Source organism: Artemia franciscana, chromosome 19 (assembly GCF_032884065.1).
Source record: "Artemia franciscana chromosome 19, ASM3288406v1, whole genome shotgun sequence".
In the NCBI taxonomy this organism is placed as follows: domain Eukaryota; kingdom Metazoa; phylum Arthropoda; class Branchiopoda; order Anostraca; family Artemiidae; genus Artemia; species Artemia franciscana.
The window spans coordinates 17661792-17681691 of record NC_088881.1 but is presented as its reverse complement, the minus strand read 5'-3'; the positions used below and the strand labels follow the sequence as shown (position 1 = coordinate 17681691).

The window sequence follows — 19900 nt, the reverse complement described above, 5'->3', positions numbered from 1 at the left end:
ATGCAATAGCAGGAAATCGGTCATCGTCATCAACTAAATTTTTATGTTTGCATTCTCTTTGCGTGTTAATATCTCTGAATATTTCACTCTGGCATATCCACCATCTCCAATCAAAAATTTTTTCAGTATTCCAAAGGGATTTAACGCCTCAGTGTCATGACAGCGTACCCATACATTTACATTAAGATCGCCATTAATGCTTATTTCATAGTTCAAATATTTCTGTTTGTCGGAATCCTTTGCTACGATAACTTTATCATGAGCACACACTTTCTTAAAATATTTCGTCTTCAAAAAGTAAGGTGTAAGGGTTTATCCATCCAATGTACAGATAATACTGATCGAAAGCGTACAATAAACTACTTACTGTCGATGACCAGCCATAGAGTACCACATACCCATAGAGTAATTCTGAAATTGACAGAACTCGGAGCGGAGTTGGTGGAATTGGAACAATGGAATTGGGGGGGGGGCAGAAGTGGTGGAACCGGAACTGATGGAACCAGAATCGTTGAATGGGACTGGAATTGGAACTAGGGTCAGAGCCAGCAGAACCAGAACTGGAAACTGGGTCTCTGGAACTGCTTGAATTTTCCCTAAAATTTAACGATTTATTCTAGTGCATACGCTCATTTTTGTAGGAAACCGTCGGAAAATGATCTAGGCGTGATAATGTGCACCAGCGGGTGTCACAAGTCAGCCATTGAGTGCCACTATGGCGTGAATTGCCTCGGAGTATCACTTTCTAACAATAAAATGGTATGTTCCGCTTTTCAAATGAAAAATTTCTATTGGGGTATTCTAACTTTAGAAAAAGTTCAAGTGATCATGAGAGGTACCAGAGGGTGCCTCTAGGCAGGCACATTATGACACGCTGGATTCAGTTGCCACAAGTCATCAGAAGAAACGCTATTGGGAATTTTCCTTTAAGTTTAAACGATCGATTCTAGTGTATACGGTCTAGCCATAAGGAAACTCTTGGTTTTATTTCACATCCGCTAGCACCTTAAAGTGGTAATAGTAGTAGAAGACTCTGCTACTAAAATATATACGCTAAAAACAATCCACACTACTCCCTGATAATAGCCTCTAAACCATTACTTAACAAAAAGGTACGAGTCAAACGTAGCCAATTATCAGTAATCGAGTTTCTCCCCGCGTGTGAATCATTCCAGAGATTGAAAACACGGGATCCATAGCTTTATCGAATCATATCCACTAGAAAGTATTTTTCGAATCATAACAACATTAATTGGCATATTGGTCAAGGTGCCTAAGGCACCGTTCAATTGGGGAACTCTCTGATCTTACTTTCTATTCCTAAAGTGGAAAAAAAATCTTTGATGACGGATTATAAAGTTTCCCTGAGGAGAGAATCTTGATGAAAGTTTCTAGAAGAAAAAATTTATCGATTAAAAGAAAATCTTGAAGAAAAACACCTTGTAAAAAAAAACGCCTTGAAAGAAAAAAATTTCTTGATGAAAATAGAATATTGAAGAAAAATGCTACTCTTAAAGTATCACCTATCATCCCACATGTGCACGGTATTATGTAGCACTCACGTGTGCGCCGTTACTACATATGATCCACGCATGTGCTCTCATTACGTAAAACCCACAAGTGTGCCGTCATTGCGTAGCACCCACGTGTTTACCGTGCTCAGTTACAACCGGGGGTTCCCCGAGGACCCTAAACTTAACATTTCTGGTGAGATTACGTCATTCTCAATATATCTAACAAGTCACTTGAAATTACGTCATCCTCAACATAGGCAAACAATCCCTGTTACATAAGAAACACCTTCTTGAAAAAAACACATCTAAGAAACATCTAACAAACACATCTAAGAAACACATCTTGAAAAAAACATTTTCATAAGTAAACAACCAATCCCTATAATCGAACAAGCAGGTGTACTGTAGTATTACAAAAGAGCCAGGTGCGTTTTGTACCGTATCGAGGGGCTGGTAACTCCAATATTATATCGCTATGGTTCAGTTTAAAGTGAATATGGGGCTGATGACTCCAAAGTCCCATAAGAAACTGAGAGGTTTAGCCATGAAATATCAATATAAAATGGACACTAATACTGTCAATATACTTAGAGCGGTGACAACTAGTGATTTACACTTGGTTAGGGAAATAAATCATGAAATTTTTAATATACAACAATGGATGCCTCCCAATGTTAAGATTGACATAATGCCACAACTTGGCACGTCCAATCTTATTCTGCGGATGTTACTTGCCACTGCACCTGATGCAACAGTCTCTCTCACTTCGGCAATGCTTTACCTACGAAAACAATTGAAAAATCAAAAGCTTGTGGGAATAATATCAAACTGCCCGTTCCGCATGTAATCACAAATATTGCTACTGGCATACGTACCTTCACTGATTCTTCATTTATCAATGGCGAAATTCCTTCAAAATTCACTTTGTCTTTTGCAAAAAGTGCTAGTGTAATTGGATCATGGACAAATTCCCCACATAAATTTGAACTGTTTGGACTTCCATCTCTTGTATGTAAAGGAAATGGAATTTTCACTCTACAATTTATCCTGTTATAAATCCTACAGGACCCTATATGAATTAAAAAATACAATCCCTAGATTGAGATTCACAACTGTTTGAAAATGGTAAAACTAACACAATTTTTGCAGAAACTAACTCATGGTATCATTCCTCTGGATTAGTCTGGTGCTGAACTTTAATGGTTTGACCATCAAATATTTGAAGTCCTTCTACTTTTCCTGTGTCTACTGTCCAAAAGAAATCCACCTTATTGGCTTGACTATCAAACTTTTGAAGACTTTCTACTTTTCCTGGGTCTATTGCTCAAAAGAAATCAGCCTTATTAGTTTGACTATCCAATTCTTGAAGAATTTTCACTTTTCCTGGGTCTTTTGTTCAAAAGAAATGAAGTTTATTGCTTTGCCCATCAAATTCTTGAAGACTTTCCACTTCTCCTGGGTCTATTTATCAAAAGAAATCAAATTTATTGGTTCGGCTATCATATTTTTAATGACTTTCCATTTTTCCTGGGTCTATCGTTAAAACAAAATCAACTTTATTGGTTTGACTATCAAATTTTGAAGACTCTTCACTTTTTTTTGTTCTATTGTTCGACAGAAATCAACTGTGTTGGTTTGAGTATCCAATTTTTGAAGACTTTCCTTTTTTCCTGTGTCTATTCTTCAAAGGAAGTCAACTTTATTGGTGTGCTATTAAATTTTGAAGACTTTGCACTTTTCTTTGACTTGTTGTTCAAAAGAAATCAACTTTACCGGTTTGAATATCAAATTTTGACTATCCCTTTTGGCAATAAAGGATAAATTTTAACAAAACTTTGGAATTGGTAGAACTGGGAAGAGATTTGGCAGAATTGGAACCTTGGAATCGGTGGACAGAAGACGTAGAACCGTAACCGACGGAACCAAAATCGGTGGAACCGGGACTGGAACTGGAGACGGAACGGGAGATTGCTGTAAGCGGGGACTATTTTCCTTCTTGCTCTGCTTGTAGTAGGAATTTTAAAATTTATGACCTAAATTGAACCGAATTCAAAAATTTCTCTTTCTTTCTGCGTTTGTGTGTTTCATTTGCTAGTGAGAAAACGTAGTGTAATGTTGATAATTTTCTTATTATTATTATTGTAAGTAATGAGGCTTCTGCTGCGTAAAGTGTAATACTTAAGGCTCATTCAAAATGTGATTTTGCTAATACCAAGGTTTAAATTAATACAAAATAGCAAGAAGGTGCGTCTAAAAGAGGAATAGAAACGAGGTATTTTCATTAAAATCTCTCAGAGATATCTCTTAATATAGCTTAAATTTATCTCCAATAATAAACTTTCCTTTCCTCCTGATAGCCCTCAGTTGGAAGACATTCTAGTTGAAAACATCTCATTCCTAACTGAATAATATCGGTTTCAGTGTTCTAAGAATAAAGTGTTTTAATAACGTTTGTAAATCTGTTATTTGTAAAAATTTGTATGGACAAAAAAGCCTTCATTCTTTAGATTTCTTGTTCCGGGATAAAACTTCAATATATTTCACTAATTTAAATAAAACATCTTTTAGCATGTGTACATACGTATTGTAGCTCAAGATTGCCTGTCATATAAATTTAAAACTATGCGGACTGGAGAGGAAACGTTAGACTTTTGATCGTATACGAAGGTTTACCATACTCTGGCCATAATGGTAGGCTTTCTCTCATTTCAACTCTGACAGTGCATTCGAGTGTCCAATAGAGTAAAAGACTCTATTACTAAAATGTTATACTAAAAACGATCCTTAATACTATCTCATAGTAGCCTCTAAGGCAATACTTAACAAACAGGTGTGCGTCAAATGTAACCAATTTCAAGCAATCAATTTTCCCTCCAGCATACCAATAATTTCAGACATAGGAAACACGCGATCCATATATTATTTAAAATTTTTCCATTACAAAGTATTCCCTGAATCAAAATGCCAGGAAAGTTTTTTGGTCCAGCTGTCTAGCGCTCCATTCCTCTTGAGGGGAAATCTCTTTCGATTCCTAAAGGGAACAAAATCTTTGGATCATAAAGTTTCTCTGAGAAAAAAGGATAACGCATTGAATGAAAATGAAATATCGAAGAAACAACTGCTCGAAGAAAAAACGTCTTAAAAGAAAATGAAATCTAAAAAAACCCTTGAAGGAAAAAAGCGCCTTGAACAAAATACTCAACAATAAAATCTCTTAAAGTATTAAGCAACACCAATCGTCATTGCATAACATCCACGTGTGTGACGTCATTATGTAACACCCATGTGTTTGCCGTGCTAAATTACAAGCGGGGATTCTCCACGGGCTCCTCGAAGAAACAACTCATGCGAGATTATGTCATTCCCAATAAATCTACCCAGTCACGCAAGATTGCCTCACTCTGAGATTCAACTGGGGGTTATTCACTTGACTTGCGGGCCCCCCGTTGGAATTTGACGCAATGGCCCGGTGAAATTGGATGCTTAAGCCCCGCTGGGATTGAATGCTAGGGCCCCGGTAGAATTGGAAGTTAGGGCCCCCGTTGGATTTTTTTGTGGGGCCCCCCGGTGGAATTGCCTGCTAGGACCCCGTGAAATTGTTTGCTAGGGATCCAGGTGAAACTGGATGCTAGGAACCTGGTGTTTACGTTAGGTTATAGGGCCATTGGAATTGGTATCTGGGGCCCCGGTTGAATTGGGTACTAGGAGGCCCGGTGAAATTGGTTGCTAAGGCCCTCCGTTGGAATTGGTTGCTAGAGGCTCTCTGAAATTGAATGCAAGGGCCTCAGTAGAATTGGATACTAGGGCTCCGGTGGGTAGGTTAGGCGAGGGGTCCGTTGGCATTGGTTTCTAGGGCCCCGGTGGAATTGAATGCTACGGGGCGTAAAATTGGTTGCTAGGGCGTAATTGGTTGCTAGAGCCCCCTTTGGAATTGGCTACTATGGTTCCAGTGAAATTGGATGATAGGGCCCTGGTGGAATTGCTTGCTAGCCCCTCCCCCCGTTAGAATTTGTTGCTAGGGCCCGGCGTCTTGATGGTTCCCCACAGGCAGTCAATGAAGGTTTTTTCCTGGCCCTCGTGGGTTTCCAGACATAAGAACCGAAGATAATATTTGTTTAAGTAAAAAATCCCCTATTAAATAACAACCAAAGAAATCATGATTTGACGGGGGGCCTGAAGGTTTTTCCCTACATTCTTAGGTCTTTAAACAATCCAAGAAAATATCCCCTATTATGTAACGAATATGTGTACTCTACCGTTACAGATGCACTATATTATTGCGTAAAACCCAGGTGCGCGTAATAACCTCTTGAGGAGATAGTAGTTCCAATAGTACACCCCGTATCTGGGCACTCGGACCTGAACAGCGGTCACTACTTTTATTTATCGTCGAAATGCCAGGTGCTCTCCTCTGCCATGCAGTCTATTCGCAGAAAAAAACTATTTTAAAACAACATAGAAAGTCATGGCCATTTATAAAAGGTCAATGGCAGCTGAGAGTTCGGTATCACCTCTCTCTTTCATTACTTTTCGCTCATCACTTGCGTTCTGTTCAGTACTTCCACTATCCCTGTATTTTTGGGGACCTCTCCGAAGATCTCGCAAAAAAGGAGCGGAAAAAATACTTGGGCCTAGGAGCGCCGAAGCTTTAGATCTAACTCTCGTGAGGGGGTTGACACTCCCAATGGCATAATTACAGGAACTTTCAACAATGATGAAGAAAGTAGACGTCTAAAAATTTTAATTGGACGTATGTTTTGGAAAATGATGGTCATGGGAAGGGGAGGGTTGGTTGCCCTCAATTCACTTTTGATTCTCAAAAAAGCATTATAACTTCCAATTTTCGATTTAATGAGCTCTGTTCAAAGTTTATTCGACCATCCATCCCGTAAAAACGTTATATGCGTTAGCGGAATATCTTACAGCCCTTACGCCCAAGTTATGAGGAGCTATTTCAACCCCAAGGGCCTTTTTACATGACCCTTGGACTATTTTGAACAAAATGGCTATCTCAAAATTTTTATCGGGTGCATTTGGGCAAAAGAAGACGTGGGGTGAGACGCTAGAACTTCTGATTTCCAATTGAATGACCCACATCCAAAGTTTATATGACCAATCTTTCCATAAGAACCGTAAATGTTAACTATGGGCAACTAATATAACTTATAGCCCCTGCCCTGAGGGCTGTGGGGGAAGACGTAATTACTGGATCCTTCAGTTACACTGAATGGCTATCAGAAAATTTAGATGGATGTGTTCGGAGAGATGATGGGCGCCAAGGAGAGCTGGCTGCCCTCCAATCATTTTTGACTAATATAAAGGGCATTAGCTCTTTTAATTTAAAATCCAATGAAGTCTCTATGACAACACCTTCTACACAAAGTGCCCTGGTCTAAAAAAAATGATAGTAATAATAATAAAAAGTAATAGTATGTTGTGCCCACCCCGTTTTTTACTTAGGCAGCGCTATTGCGCTGCTTTTGATATGTGGGAACGCAGTTTGGTACTCCTTATGATAAAGTTTAAAAGTTCTATAATGTTGACCAAACTCTTAAACTACCAAGGACATGAAAATAAAGCATTTATGCATCCTAGACCCTTCTTAGGTCTATTCATGCCTGGAAACTGTGATTTTCTAAAATTTTCTTTAAGGTTGTTTCAAAATAAATGAAGTTGTGGGATAGAACAAAATTTTTGTCAGTTTGACGGTTAGTCTAAAAATAAATAAGCAATACGAATTACTAAAATTGACAACACGCTTGGTCCATAAAAATTCTAGCGTTAACAATCTGTTGATTACCCTAGACAACTACATTTTCAAAGGAAAGCAACCCCTTCTTAAACTCTTTGTAGAAATTGTGTTAAGCTTATTTTTGGCCCACTTTTCTTTTTTTTAAATTTGGCACCCGTTACTACCAATTGCTTTATAACTGCATATGGAGATAATTTTCACCAAAAAACAAATTCCCAATTTGCTTACAAAATTTTTAGGATGTTCTTATGTGGTTGTGCAACTTTCCATTTAGCTTGTTTCACTGTCCCTGTTACTTAACTATAGAATAAGTTAAAATTTAGATCAAGACTGGGAGGAGATGGTATCCTCCCCTGCGCAATTAATAATGTTGCCTTGTTTAAAGTTTTAGCAAAACCCTTTAGTTTAGCTTGAATTTTTTATTTTATTTAGTGTTGACAGAGCACAAGCTCTACTATGCGAAATCGTGCGGAAAACTGATGACTGTTGCTACTACCTTCTTTTATTTGAAAATTTTATAATGACTAATTACGTTTAGCGTAGTAAAAATAGTGGTTTCGGCTGATAGCTTACGGGCGCATGCCTGCAGGCTTGTCACTCTTTAGAAACGCTTCTTCTGCTGTCTCAACAGACAAACTTATCCTCAGTACTTACTATTGGGTGGAACATTTATAATGGTGGAAGGATAAAAGAAGAGCATTTTTTCCCCATTCTCTTTAATTACTCAATCGTAAGTTGTTCTATTACAAAATGTAGGCTATATTTTTCGATTAACTAACTAATGAAATATACACACATTTGAATCAGAATTTCATTCTGCATTTAAACATTCATTTGAGTCGGAAATGAATGGATATATAGACTACAACTCAGGGTATATATTTGAACATTTGGCGGAGGGGGGCGGTAAGGTTCCATGTTATATCTGGATTCAGGATGAAATTCTGATTCTAAAGACATGTCCGTCTCTTACCTATCTTATTGATATTTGGATATTTTCTTCATAATTTTCCAATTTTTGTGGTAATAAGCTAATTGGACACCATTTGCCTGCCAAAAAATCTAGGGTGTAGCCTACACCAATTGATAGAAATGTCGGTAAATTTGCAATATTCAGCATAATTTAGCTTGTATGAAAGGAATATAGCACTTGTCTTAGGTGAAACGAATTTCATTGTCTTCAGGTAAATTCCCTGCTGTTTTACAATTACAAACATTTGCATATAACGGTTTTAAACCTCTACAATGGGGTTCTCTGATTGTTATGTAGTTAGGGAGGAAGGGAGATTCCTCATAGGGCGCGTTTTAGTGCCAGAAAGTCCCAATTCTCGTTGAGCCTTCAGATAAATAGAGAATTAGTTCTAAGGGAGTTCTAAGGGCGGTATCCAGGACTTTTTTTTTGGTGGGTTCCATATTTAGGGGGTACGAAAACTTCAAAAAATTTATCAAAAATGTTAAATAGATATTTGATTCCCCTTGATTTCAGGAAATATTTCTGGTGTACGCTGTTATTATGAAAATAAACACTAGCATTAAACCCCAAAATGACCAGAATATGTTCCGTACAGTAGGGAGACCCTTCTTCATCCTCACCTCCACCTCGTGGTCTCAGAAACTTCGGAGGGCGCTCATTACGTCAGAAATTGAGGGTTCTAGTCCTTTTATTTAAGTCGAAAAGGTAGTACTTGTCTATTTATAAAAAACGTTTGAGAAGTGAAGTTTGGTTAATGCTAATGAAACAAAAAAATATGATGAAAACAGAATACTGTATTAGCAAAATAGTGAAAACTACGGTAAAATTCTAGTTAATTGACTTCTTGCTATCTTTGAAAGGGTTTAGGTTAGGAAAATGAAACTTTCAGGGATGGGTCTACAGGCTAAAGTATGTCCCGGGAAGGTATTTTAAAGTACCCACCTCCACCCCTTCTCCCTCTAGAGGGCCCTGAAATTTGCCTACATGACAGGTCTATACCTATTGAAATTTTGACAAAACAACATTTAGTATGAATGTAAATAATGGCGGGATGTACCTTGATGCTGTTTGTTCCTCCATTTTGCGGATCCCCAGATTCTTTCTACTTTTTGGGTAGAGGCGCCGGCTTCTGGGTCGACAAAATTATTTTTGTGGTTCACTTTCAAATTAGTGAAACTTGCTTGTTCCAGCTCAGTTGTGTTGTAGCCCTTCCAACAACCTGAAACGATTCTTGATCCTGGCTCTATGTTAAGCTTAATTTGTCGGATTGAAGGTTCTGCTCCTCTGTCAGGGACTTCCACTAAAAAACTTCCCCGGTTTCCTTTCACACTCCACCAAACACCTATTGTTGGTGTAACCTATACAACAAACCCCGTGTTTACACGCAAAATTGACTTTTTTCAAACATGGCCTAAAATTCTCCACTAAAATTCTTTCACCGGTTTCCCAGCACTCTCCACCAAACAGCTCCTGTTGCGGTAAGATAATTCCTGCATTATTTTTCCTTTTTGTAAACAAATATTCATTTATTTCTACTATATGACCAATTCCTCAATTTCCCGCAGTTTTTTTGTTGCACAGAAAACACGCTCACTTCACATTAATTTGAACATTCACGGTGAGACACTATATTCTATCACTAGTCAAAGCAAACTAACGGGTGTCCTCAAGAATCGCGTTAATAATGAACTTTTCTTTATCTTTTAGACGGTCAGCCGACGCTGCAGCTCCCAATACGATAATTCACAACGACCTTCACAATTTTGCTAATAAAGTATTATAATTTCATAATATTTTATTGTCACCAAACCTCAGTTCTCGAGTGTTTTATATAATAGACAAGTACCGTCGAAAGTGATTGGAGACCAACCAGCCACGCCGGGGGTATTATCCACGGGGGGATTTCCCACGAGGTGGTATTTTCCGAAGGGGGGATTTTTTTCGGGGGGGGGGGGGGCTCCAAATTAGATATTTCTCATGTATTCTCCCAGTGCGTCTCTCTTGTTTCAATCCGTGTACCCGTAAATTGAATCAACTGTGATGCTTTCGGAATATATAATTTGGGACATATATTTGTTCATTAGGGGGATAGGGGGTAAATTATAGCGGGGGTGCATGCAAAATATTTAAGCTACAGTTATTCAGCACATTATGAAGTAAGAATTGTTTTGTTAACATGTTTCCTTCTCAATAACCCCTAATCTATACCTTTGCCATAAAATTTTATTTTGAAAACGAATCTGCAGAAATTTAAAAAAAGACCTAGAAGTCGCTCAAAAATGACGTCAGGTTTGCTCTGACGTCAATTTTAAGTGGTTTTAGGCTCTTTTAAAAAATTCCTACAAATTCGTTTGCAAAATAATATTTTACCCTTAAGACAAAGGAAAATAATAGTTACCATTCCTGAATCAGTTGCAAATGGCAATTTTTCTCATATTCTTTAAAAATAGTTTTTGACATTTTTTTTAGAAACAAGTTTATAAATATTTGGTTACTATACGACTACTACTAAGAACTCACCACAGCATCAAGCCGCCTGAGGCCAACACTGCTATGCACGTTCTTCCTCCATCCTAACCTTTTCAAAGGCCTCTTTAAGGGCCATGGGCGCCGGCAGGGGGCCTTGGCCCCCTGGAAATTTGGGACTATAAAGTATAAGGAAACAGAAGGAAAGACAGCAGAATAGGGAAATGCCACGGAGAAAATGTGTGTTGCCCCGTTGTTTGCTGCCTGCCAATAGATTTTGTTCCTTAAGAAGGACAATATAACTTCTAATTTGTCATTGAATGACCCCTTTCCAGTTTTCCACAAGTATTTTTTCTATATGATTTAGTTGGACCAACAAAAAAAGTCAAATTCTTCATAGTAATGAATAGTATCTCAGAGTAGTTAGCATCTCAGATTGCAATAAGTTGCGACCCCATGTACCCAATGCTCCGATGACAATTACTAAGTTATGTCTCTTTTTGATTTTGCATTTCTATACTAATTTTCTCACTTGTTTTAGGTTTCATCATTATGAAGTTTCATTTTGGACTATACCAGCAGCTTGCAACATTTCTTCTATTTCTTTTGCTTCTCTTTGCTGGCCCTGGTTGGAGTTTCAGCTTCTCCTCCGAGAAAGGAAATCCACAACATATAGATTTGTCATTAAAATGGTGTAAAGATAATGAGTGTAAATACAGGATGAATAGAAAGTTTTCTATCAGTGGAATATTTAATCATAGTGACTTTCCTAGTGAAACATATGATAATAAAGTTATTGTGAAAAAGATACATGATGGTTCTCATAGCTACGTGTCTTTCCCAGTTGTGTTAGCAAACAATGGTGAAAATACCGCAAATTCAGCGTTCTCACTCACAGTATCAAAATCTGCTGACCAAGAGTGTTTCGAGAAAAGTGAAATAGTTGAAGAGTTATTGAATTACTTTCCAAAGATAGTTCGAAGTGAGTGCATGATTAAAATATTCGACTATAGGTCGGACAGATTTGCCGTTGAAGTGAACGGTGGTGATCTCGTTTCAGTATCTCATCAATGTATACATGACTCTTATAATATATATCTTAAGGGAAGTTATGCGTGTAACTTAAATCACTATTTTTTTAACATATACCCGAGTGATTTCACTCTTGAGTTATTTCTTGATCCCATAAGTCAAAATGGAAGAAAGCGCAGAAGAAGGGCTTTAAAACATAATCCCTTACATTTCGAGCAAAGTCTATACATTGCTACTATCGCTGAAGACAAGGATCCAGGCTTTGCTGTAACAACAGTATCTGCTAAAGACGGAATTGGCTCTATTTTCCATTACTCCATGGTTGCTGTTCTTGATGCTCGCTCTCAGAAGCTTTTTACTATAGACCAGACGTCTGGTACCGTGACAACTATTTCTAAATTAGATCGCGAGTCCATGGAAACACATTATTTTAGAATAACTGCAGTGGATGAATCTTCTCGTACTGCAACAACAACATTGCAAATCAATGTGGAAGATGTAAACGATCATGCACCGCAATTTGAGCAAACACTCTATGAAACCACTGTGAGAGAATCAGCGACGATTGGTTCAAATGTTTTAACTGTACGAGCAATCGATCAAGATACTGGTCAAAATGCCGAAATTCATTATAGCATTTTGAACCCTTTTGGTGTAAACGAGGCTTTTAGAATTGATTGGAAAACAGGTGTCATTACTACGAGACAAACCCTAGATAGAGAGCAGGTTGCAAAATATAATTTAACTATTCAGGCTTCTGATCAAGGCCCTGTGTCAGAGCGTCAATCAACCATTACGCACGTTTTAATTAATTTAATTGATGAAAATGACAATTACCCGCAATTCACTGAACGTACATACAATGCCGAAGTTCCAGAAAATATTCCATGGTCTACAAATCCTGTTATTGAAAAAATACGGTAATTTTTTAGTTTTCTAAGTGATTCCTATATGGCAAAACCTAGGTAGAATTATCTGCCGAGTTTCTCTGAAACCCATGTTTATCGATCATGAGAACAAGCAGATTCATAAGGTTCTCCCTTTATAATGTTTCTTAAAATAATTAAGTTGAAATAATTTGATGCAAATAAAGACTGGGGCCAGAATCAGAAAAAAATAGACAGAAGGGGCTACCAGCTCACATCCCCCCTCTTAAAATTTAAGTGCTTCCTTGAATTTTACTAAAAGCAGCACATTTTCGGTATTTTTGCTAAAAAAAGAAGAAAATTCTACTTTTTTCTTGAAAATAAAAAAAAAGTTTGTAATCACCAGTTGAGTACAGTTGCAATCACCAGTTGCAAAGCATTTGCTGCATTGTTTTAGTAAAGCCGAAGCATTTTTTCAAATAAAAGCAGTATTCTCCTGTTCAGGGCAATTTTTATTCTTCTTAATTGTTAATGTCGCTCTTTACTTTTATTTGGTTTTTCTTGTATTTTTTAATTTCTCATGTAAAGTAGGGCTGACCTACTTTACTGGATAGTAAATAATCTCGACATGTTATTTTTTTTTCTTTTAGTGTTTGATTGCTAGTGTTTTAGTTAGTCGTGCAGAGGTTATAAGACCAACCCTAGAGATGCAAAAGAAAAAAAAAGAAGCCCACAGACCAAAGAAGGATTTGAGGCTGCAGCCTTACAATATCGAATGTTGGATAGGCCAAGATATAATCGAATCGGCTGCAATGCACTTCAGTGTGTTGTAAGAGAAAAAACTCAAATATAATATGTGCCACTGGGAAAACCTATGGTCCTGTTGATTTTTCAAATTATTATTTTGAAAGTTATTGCCAGTTTATAACCTCAAGTATTACCATATTTGATTAGTAGACAGCTCACTATTTTGTATCCAAAAGGTTCTGAGCGCATGCCCTTTTGTCCAAGGAATGAAATTTGGTGATAATAGTCTCCCAATGGTGTGAAGTGGCAAGTGTTTTTTTTTGTAATGTAGTTTGAAAAAAGATATGTAGTTAAGTTCCAACATGTAAAAATTGGGATAGTAAAAAATATATGTTCTAATCTGTTGCGTCGTAGATGCTATCGAATTAATGTTGATATGAGCTTTTCAAACTATTTCTTAGTATTTCAATTTTACATTTTTATAATATTTTTTTCAAATTCAATTTAAGGAAAAGAATGTTATTTATTAATCGTCTACACGTGTGTGTGACTATGATGTGATTCTTGGATTAGGGATGTCACCCATATGCTGAATTCTATGTTGTAATTTCTTATCAAGATCACATTCTTTTTCTAAACTTGTAGCTTTTAATTGGTAACCTGAAACTTAATGAATTTTACATATCGGGAATTGTTATAAAAATCAGGCTATTTTCACAGGCACATATTTCAAAATTTCATTCTGTTTTACAGTTTAGTCTAGTTTAGCTACTTTTTAAATTTTGTGTACTATTAAAACAGGTTGTTCTAGGCCTACATTCCGTTGCCAGAAAATAACTGATTGCCATGACTGTACGGCGAATATGCAAATATATCTTCCAAAATACCACCCTCCTGTAGATTTTATATATTTAGTTGGTTGATGCTCCTACTGAGCAGCCATCAAGGTTCTAGTGCAATTTCCAGAGCTTTGGAATTATAATGCATTTCTATATTGAACATATTTAATTGATTAAGTCAGATATGTGTTTTGTAATTGTAATCTTTTGATCCTACTTTCAGTGCCACGGATGCTGACACAGGAGCCAATGGTGCTATTCGATACTCAGTAATCGGTGGAAATACACAAGGTCACTTTGCTATTGACAGTCTAACTGGAGATGTCTCTGTAGTTCAACCATTAGACTTTGAGTCAATTAGGAGCTACAGATTAGTTATTAGAGCTCAAGGTTCGTGCCCTTCAAGCTCCTTCTTTAACTGTAATTGTTTTCACCTTTTAGCATTCGAAAATGACCTTGTCTTGAGTTTTTTTTTCGCACCAGCCCTGTGGTCCTACATCTTTTTGGAAAAAAGAAGAAGACATAAAATCTAGCCAGACTTTTTTAATTATTAATTAAAACAAATTCCGAAAAAAAAGTGTTTTCAGACAAAAGCAAAGAGCTAATCAAACTTAAGAAATTAAAACAAATTCCGAAAAAAAGCGTCTCAGACAAAAGCAAAGAGCTATATCAAACTTAAGAACAACAAAAATAAAGTCCTATAATAATTTAAGGTCAAAATGACCAGAAATTGCAATTAGAGGATAGATAAAACCCAAATAAACAGAATAAAAATAAGTTACCATATCAAACATAGAGAAAACAGATACTGATATAGATAGATGTTTAAATATTAAAAGGAATAAAATAAAGTTGAAGATTCAATTTAAACTTAAAACGAACAAAACTGAATTCAAGTAAGAGTTTAGTTATTTATCCCAAAGTATTTGTCCCGTTTATATTTTCGTTTGTAGTTATGGATTCTTGCTTCTTATTAATTCTCGTACTAAAATGTCATTTGTGATCAATTTTAATGCGAAAACATCAGCATTTAGCAGTTTCTTGTTGCATTCTGTTATGTCTTGGGAAATGAAAGTTCCTCAACACTAAAGGATTTTTTACTCGCCACCGATGAAGGTAGCTACTATTACTAGTATTACTACTACCGCTACTACTATAATTACTACTGCTGCTACTACTAACAGCAACAACTAATTCCAAGGCGGGGAGAAAATTGGTTAGAAATTTTCGTCTTTGTAGTGGATTTCATTGTTTTGTATCATCTCTTGAGTTTTGCATCTGCTTATTTCGACTTTTTAGATGTTATTGTTATTCTATTTTATTCTAGGGATTTGTGCTTCTGTTATTACTTTCCTCCCAGACTCCCAGTCTCGTAGGACATGGTGGCACACAGTGGCGCATTTGTCCCTAAAATACAAGCAATCATTGAAAATTAACGGGCGTTATAGGCCATTTATTGAATAAATAACGATAATAGAGTGTTATATTATTACACGATAGGGGGGGGGGGTGTCTGATGCCTAAGAAGTACATTTTTAAGACACGTTTTGAGACAATTTTAATGAATATGGAAGGGGGTTTGACTTTTGAACGCTTCATTTGGAGAACATTCTTTGGGTGTTCACAGTTGCTGCATCTTCCACTTATTATGGAAACGATAGTATTTAGTGGGAAATTTAAATTTTTTAATTTCAAACCATTCTGACACACAAGTTGAACCCAAAGATAGAGACCGAAGACTTGATTCTCTCTTATTTAAGAAAGTTAAATTTTACTTTTAAAAACACCTCCAAATGATCCCTTTATATAGGCTGGTATTATATATGATCAAAAACTGAAAAAAAGAAAGTGTATTTTCAAATAAAAATAAACATTAACATTAAGACACAAAACGAATAGAAATTATCTTACATCGTGGAAAGCTACCATCCCTGGTCCACAATCTGTGTATGAACAATTGACTTTCCCTCGAATAATGCTTCAAGAATAATTGCTCCGATGCTTGGAGAATGCAATAAAAGTTTTTTTTTTCATTTTGCCTTGAAAACAGAAGGACTTATTGATTTATTGTTGTTTTAGCCAATAGATTTTTCATTTGAAATATATATTTCTTGCACTAAAAGAGCCCTTGCTATAGCACTAGTAAAACTAAAGCGTATAAAATGGGGGTAGGGGGATGGAGGAAAACCCTCCCATAGATTTCCATATGCAGGATCATTAACATTTGTTTTCAGTTCTAATGCACTTTTCACTTCCATTTGAAAGAAAAACTATTTTTTTATGTAATATTAAATTAGAGCCTATTAGTTTTATTAATAAAAAGCCCGTTAATAGGCCCAATAACCTTAAATGGCATACGATATAGCAAAACAGATATGCACTGCCCTTTTGTACAGGGCACAGGGGATCGTAAAATACAAAATAGCATAGATAATAAAAAAAAATGTAAAGGATTTAAACACTTTATAATTCTTGGGAGCCTGGTCCTAGGACTCCCCTGCGTACATTTGATTTTAATTAGATAAATGATAAAAGTATAAGATAGAGACTATTATGATGATAGAATTGTTTCATTTTCGTGTCATATATTAGGAGATTTTAGAAACAACAAAATTATAAGAAACCCAAATGAGCATTTCCACTGCGGTAAAATGCCATAAAAAATGGAAGATTCCAAAATTCTTCATAATATAGCTTTTTTATATCAGAGGTGAAATTCTGTATTAATTGCTTACTCTCTTTTATAGCTGGTTCTTTACTGTAACGCATCCTATAATTGACTTATTTATCAAACATTTTGTGGTAACGAACTGTAATAATGAGTGACTCCCCTTATATGTAACCGAAACTTAAAAAAAAAAACGGAATCAAGTAACCGACTATTTTACATCAATAGATACATCAAAAGAACAAGCTTATTATGACGTTGTATTTTCCCAAGGGGTGATCGTAACGAGCCAATGGTCCTGGAAGATTGGCAGAGGGCTCATTCAAATGGTAATTTAAAGTTCTAGTGTCCTTTTTAAGCGAGAAAAAGGATTGGAGAGGTACCTCTAACTCCCTTTCCTTGGGCCCTTCCCACATAGCCATCCGACCGAAATTGTGAAATATCCATATTTTAGTATAGTTCAAAAGTCCAATAATGTTTCAAAAGGCAATTCATATCTCGTAGCCTTGTGGTAGAGCGTTCTCCTGGAAATTGAGAAGTTAACAGTTCAATAACCGATTATTCTCTAATGTCTTTGAAAAAATAAAAATTATGACTTGAACTTTGATATATAATAATACACTATATGTGGTGGCATTTTTTTTCCAAGGAGGGTGATTTCTGACATGATTCAAAAACGTCCACGAGTAATTTCCTAGAGGATTTTCAGTGAAGATGAGATTGTCTTTGAATGAACTGGGTTAGATTAGCAATACTTTGAAAACTGAATGTCAGATTTGGAACTGAACTCTCCTATGTAAAAATTAATAAAATAAGTTTTTTTTTACAAAAACAGTTATCGCCAAGCAACAGAGATCATAGTCTTGAGGCAGGATGCACTCTCAAGGAATCTTCCTATGCCTCCCATGTTAAACATTTGGAGTTTGCCAGATGTTCCTGAATTTCGGCGGTTTTTATGTCAATAGAAATAAAAAAAATCTGGCGAATATTTTGATCTAATCAAATCTTAAATCTGACAATTATTTTTTTTTATAATTCCAAATAATTATAAAACCTGTTTCGGGTTTGCATTCTAGATTGATATACTTGACATTGTTGTTGTGGGATATAAAAAAATAGAGAACAATTTTTATTCAACAATTAGAAACTTATTTCTATAATACTTCCTGGCTGCAGTCCCTTCAAATACTTTACATATTTGTGTTCCGAAGTCAAATATTCCCCTCAAAAGACTAGATCCAGCTGTAATCGGAGCGTCTGAGAATGCATGATTTACACCAAGGGACTAACCACTCGGATTGTTCAGGAGCGATTAAGTCAAGTATTAGTTAGTTGTATCCTGTTTAAAGAGAGTCCAGAGAATAAGTAGAGGGCAGACATCAAACTGCCGGTTAATAAATACATGTAAAAAATTATATTGTATTAATAATTACAAGAAGAATGGCTAAGGATAGCCTGTGCCTAATCGTAATTTTGAGGGAGAAACCCCTTAAGTTCAACCTTCCTGTGTTTGTTTAGTTGAAGCGACAAAGAAAACTGGTACCTTTATATTTGATCAAGTTGCCGCCTTAGAAAAGGAATTTACTTTTTAAAATTGAAGTAAAGAACGACACTGGAATTTTTAAACGAACGAAAATCTTTCGTTCGTGGCACTTGCAATATTTAACTGTAAAACTAGTTGAAATAAACGACACATTATATTTCTCTATATTTGTAAAATTTTGAAACAATCAGTAAAAAGTAATTCAAAAACTAAATTAAGCAGATAAAACACGAAGAAGTTTGTTCCCATCACTTTCTGTGTGCTGAATCGACTTTTAGAAAATTTAACTGTCGACTACCCTCCTATATTTAGATGAATATTTTGGGATTGAATTAATTTAATATGAAGGTAACTTCGGTTTATTAAATTACCTTATTCTGCTTCTCTGTTCATCAATTACCCTATTTTTTTTAGATGGAGGAAATCCAAGTCGATCCAACACAACTCAGCTACTAATTAGTGTTAAAGACATCAACGACCATGCTCCTCGTTTCTATAGTCAAATATTCCAAGAAAACGTCATAGAAAACGTCCCAACGGGCCACAGTATTGTCCGAGTGCAGGCATATGACGCCGATGATGGAGTGAATGCTGCTTTAACGTATAAATTGGGAGAGTCGGAAGTGGATGACTTGCCTTTTACCGTAGATTCTGAGACAGGATGGGTAACAACATCCCGAGTTCTTGATCGTGAAGAAGGACATCATTACGAGTTTCAGGTAAATAGATATATATTGCTAAATAGGTTCTTAAAAATATTTTTTCTGTTCAGTTATTTTAAAGGTGTACTAAAATAATGTTTTTTTTTTTTATCACATAGATTATGTAAAAACACAAAACTACATCAATCTCTAAAAAGCACAAAATAAATTGCTGTAACCATTTTATCATTCTGTGCAATAAAAAGCTATCGCTGTTTATTTTAGTAGTTTTTCAATCAACAAGTCTATTTTATTTACAATAAAATAATTACTTGTGAAATATTTATGAGTCTTTTATATGTAAAACAATTTTTATTGGACTTACTGTCGCCCCATTCTGTAGTAAATCAATGTGCTAAGATCTTACATATTTTGACAGAAGATGACTAACAAAAATCTGAGGATTCTGGCTTTACTTCTTTTGCCTTTTTTTTTTGTAAACCTTTTTATTATTCTACTCTGATCAGTGGTCTAAGGACTTCGATGAGATTGTCATCAAGTTCTCTTTTCATTATTTTACTCGGCAATCAGCTGTAAGATCTTAGCACTTTGATAGAGCAAAAAGAAAAAACGATAATCTGAGCAAAAAGAAGTAAAATGTTAGATCTTAGGAGTTTGATGAGTAAACAAAAAAGGGCTTTATATTCAGTTAGTTTATTCGGTATTCCAATAAAAGTTTTATTTAAAATCTATGAAATATTGGCAGAATACATGGTTCAGTCCATCTCAAATTTCTTGGCTCCGACTTGGAGTTCGACTCTATTTTGTTGGATTCAAATTCAAAATCGGCCCCTTAAAG

General features: G+C 35.9%; 1 protein-coding gene across 1 annotated transcript in view; it reads left to right on the top strand.

The window, feature by feature from the left end:
• The first annotated feature begins 7911 nt into the window (after positions 1 to 7911).
• LOC136039359 (protocadherin-like wing polarity protein stan) overlaps positions 7912 to 19900 on the top strand; it is a 173078-nt gene continuing 161089 nt past the window's right edge. Inside the window, exons 1-4 of the mRNA XM_065723020.1 lie at positions 7912 to 7996; positions 11247 to 12657; positions 14413 to 14579; positions 18815 to 19119. Coding sequence (XP_065579092.1) covers positions 11258 to 12657; positions 14413 to 14579; positions 18815 to 19119 — 1872 coding nt within the window. The 5' untranslated portion in view covers positions 7912 to 7996; positions 11247 to 11257. The remainder of the gene's footprint in view (positions 7997 to 11246; positions 12658 to 14412; positions 14580 to 18814; positions 19120 to 19900) is intronic.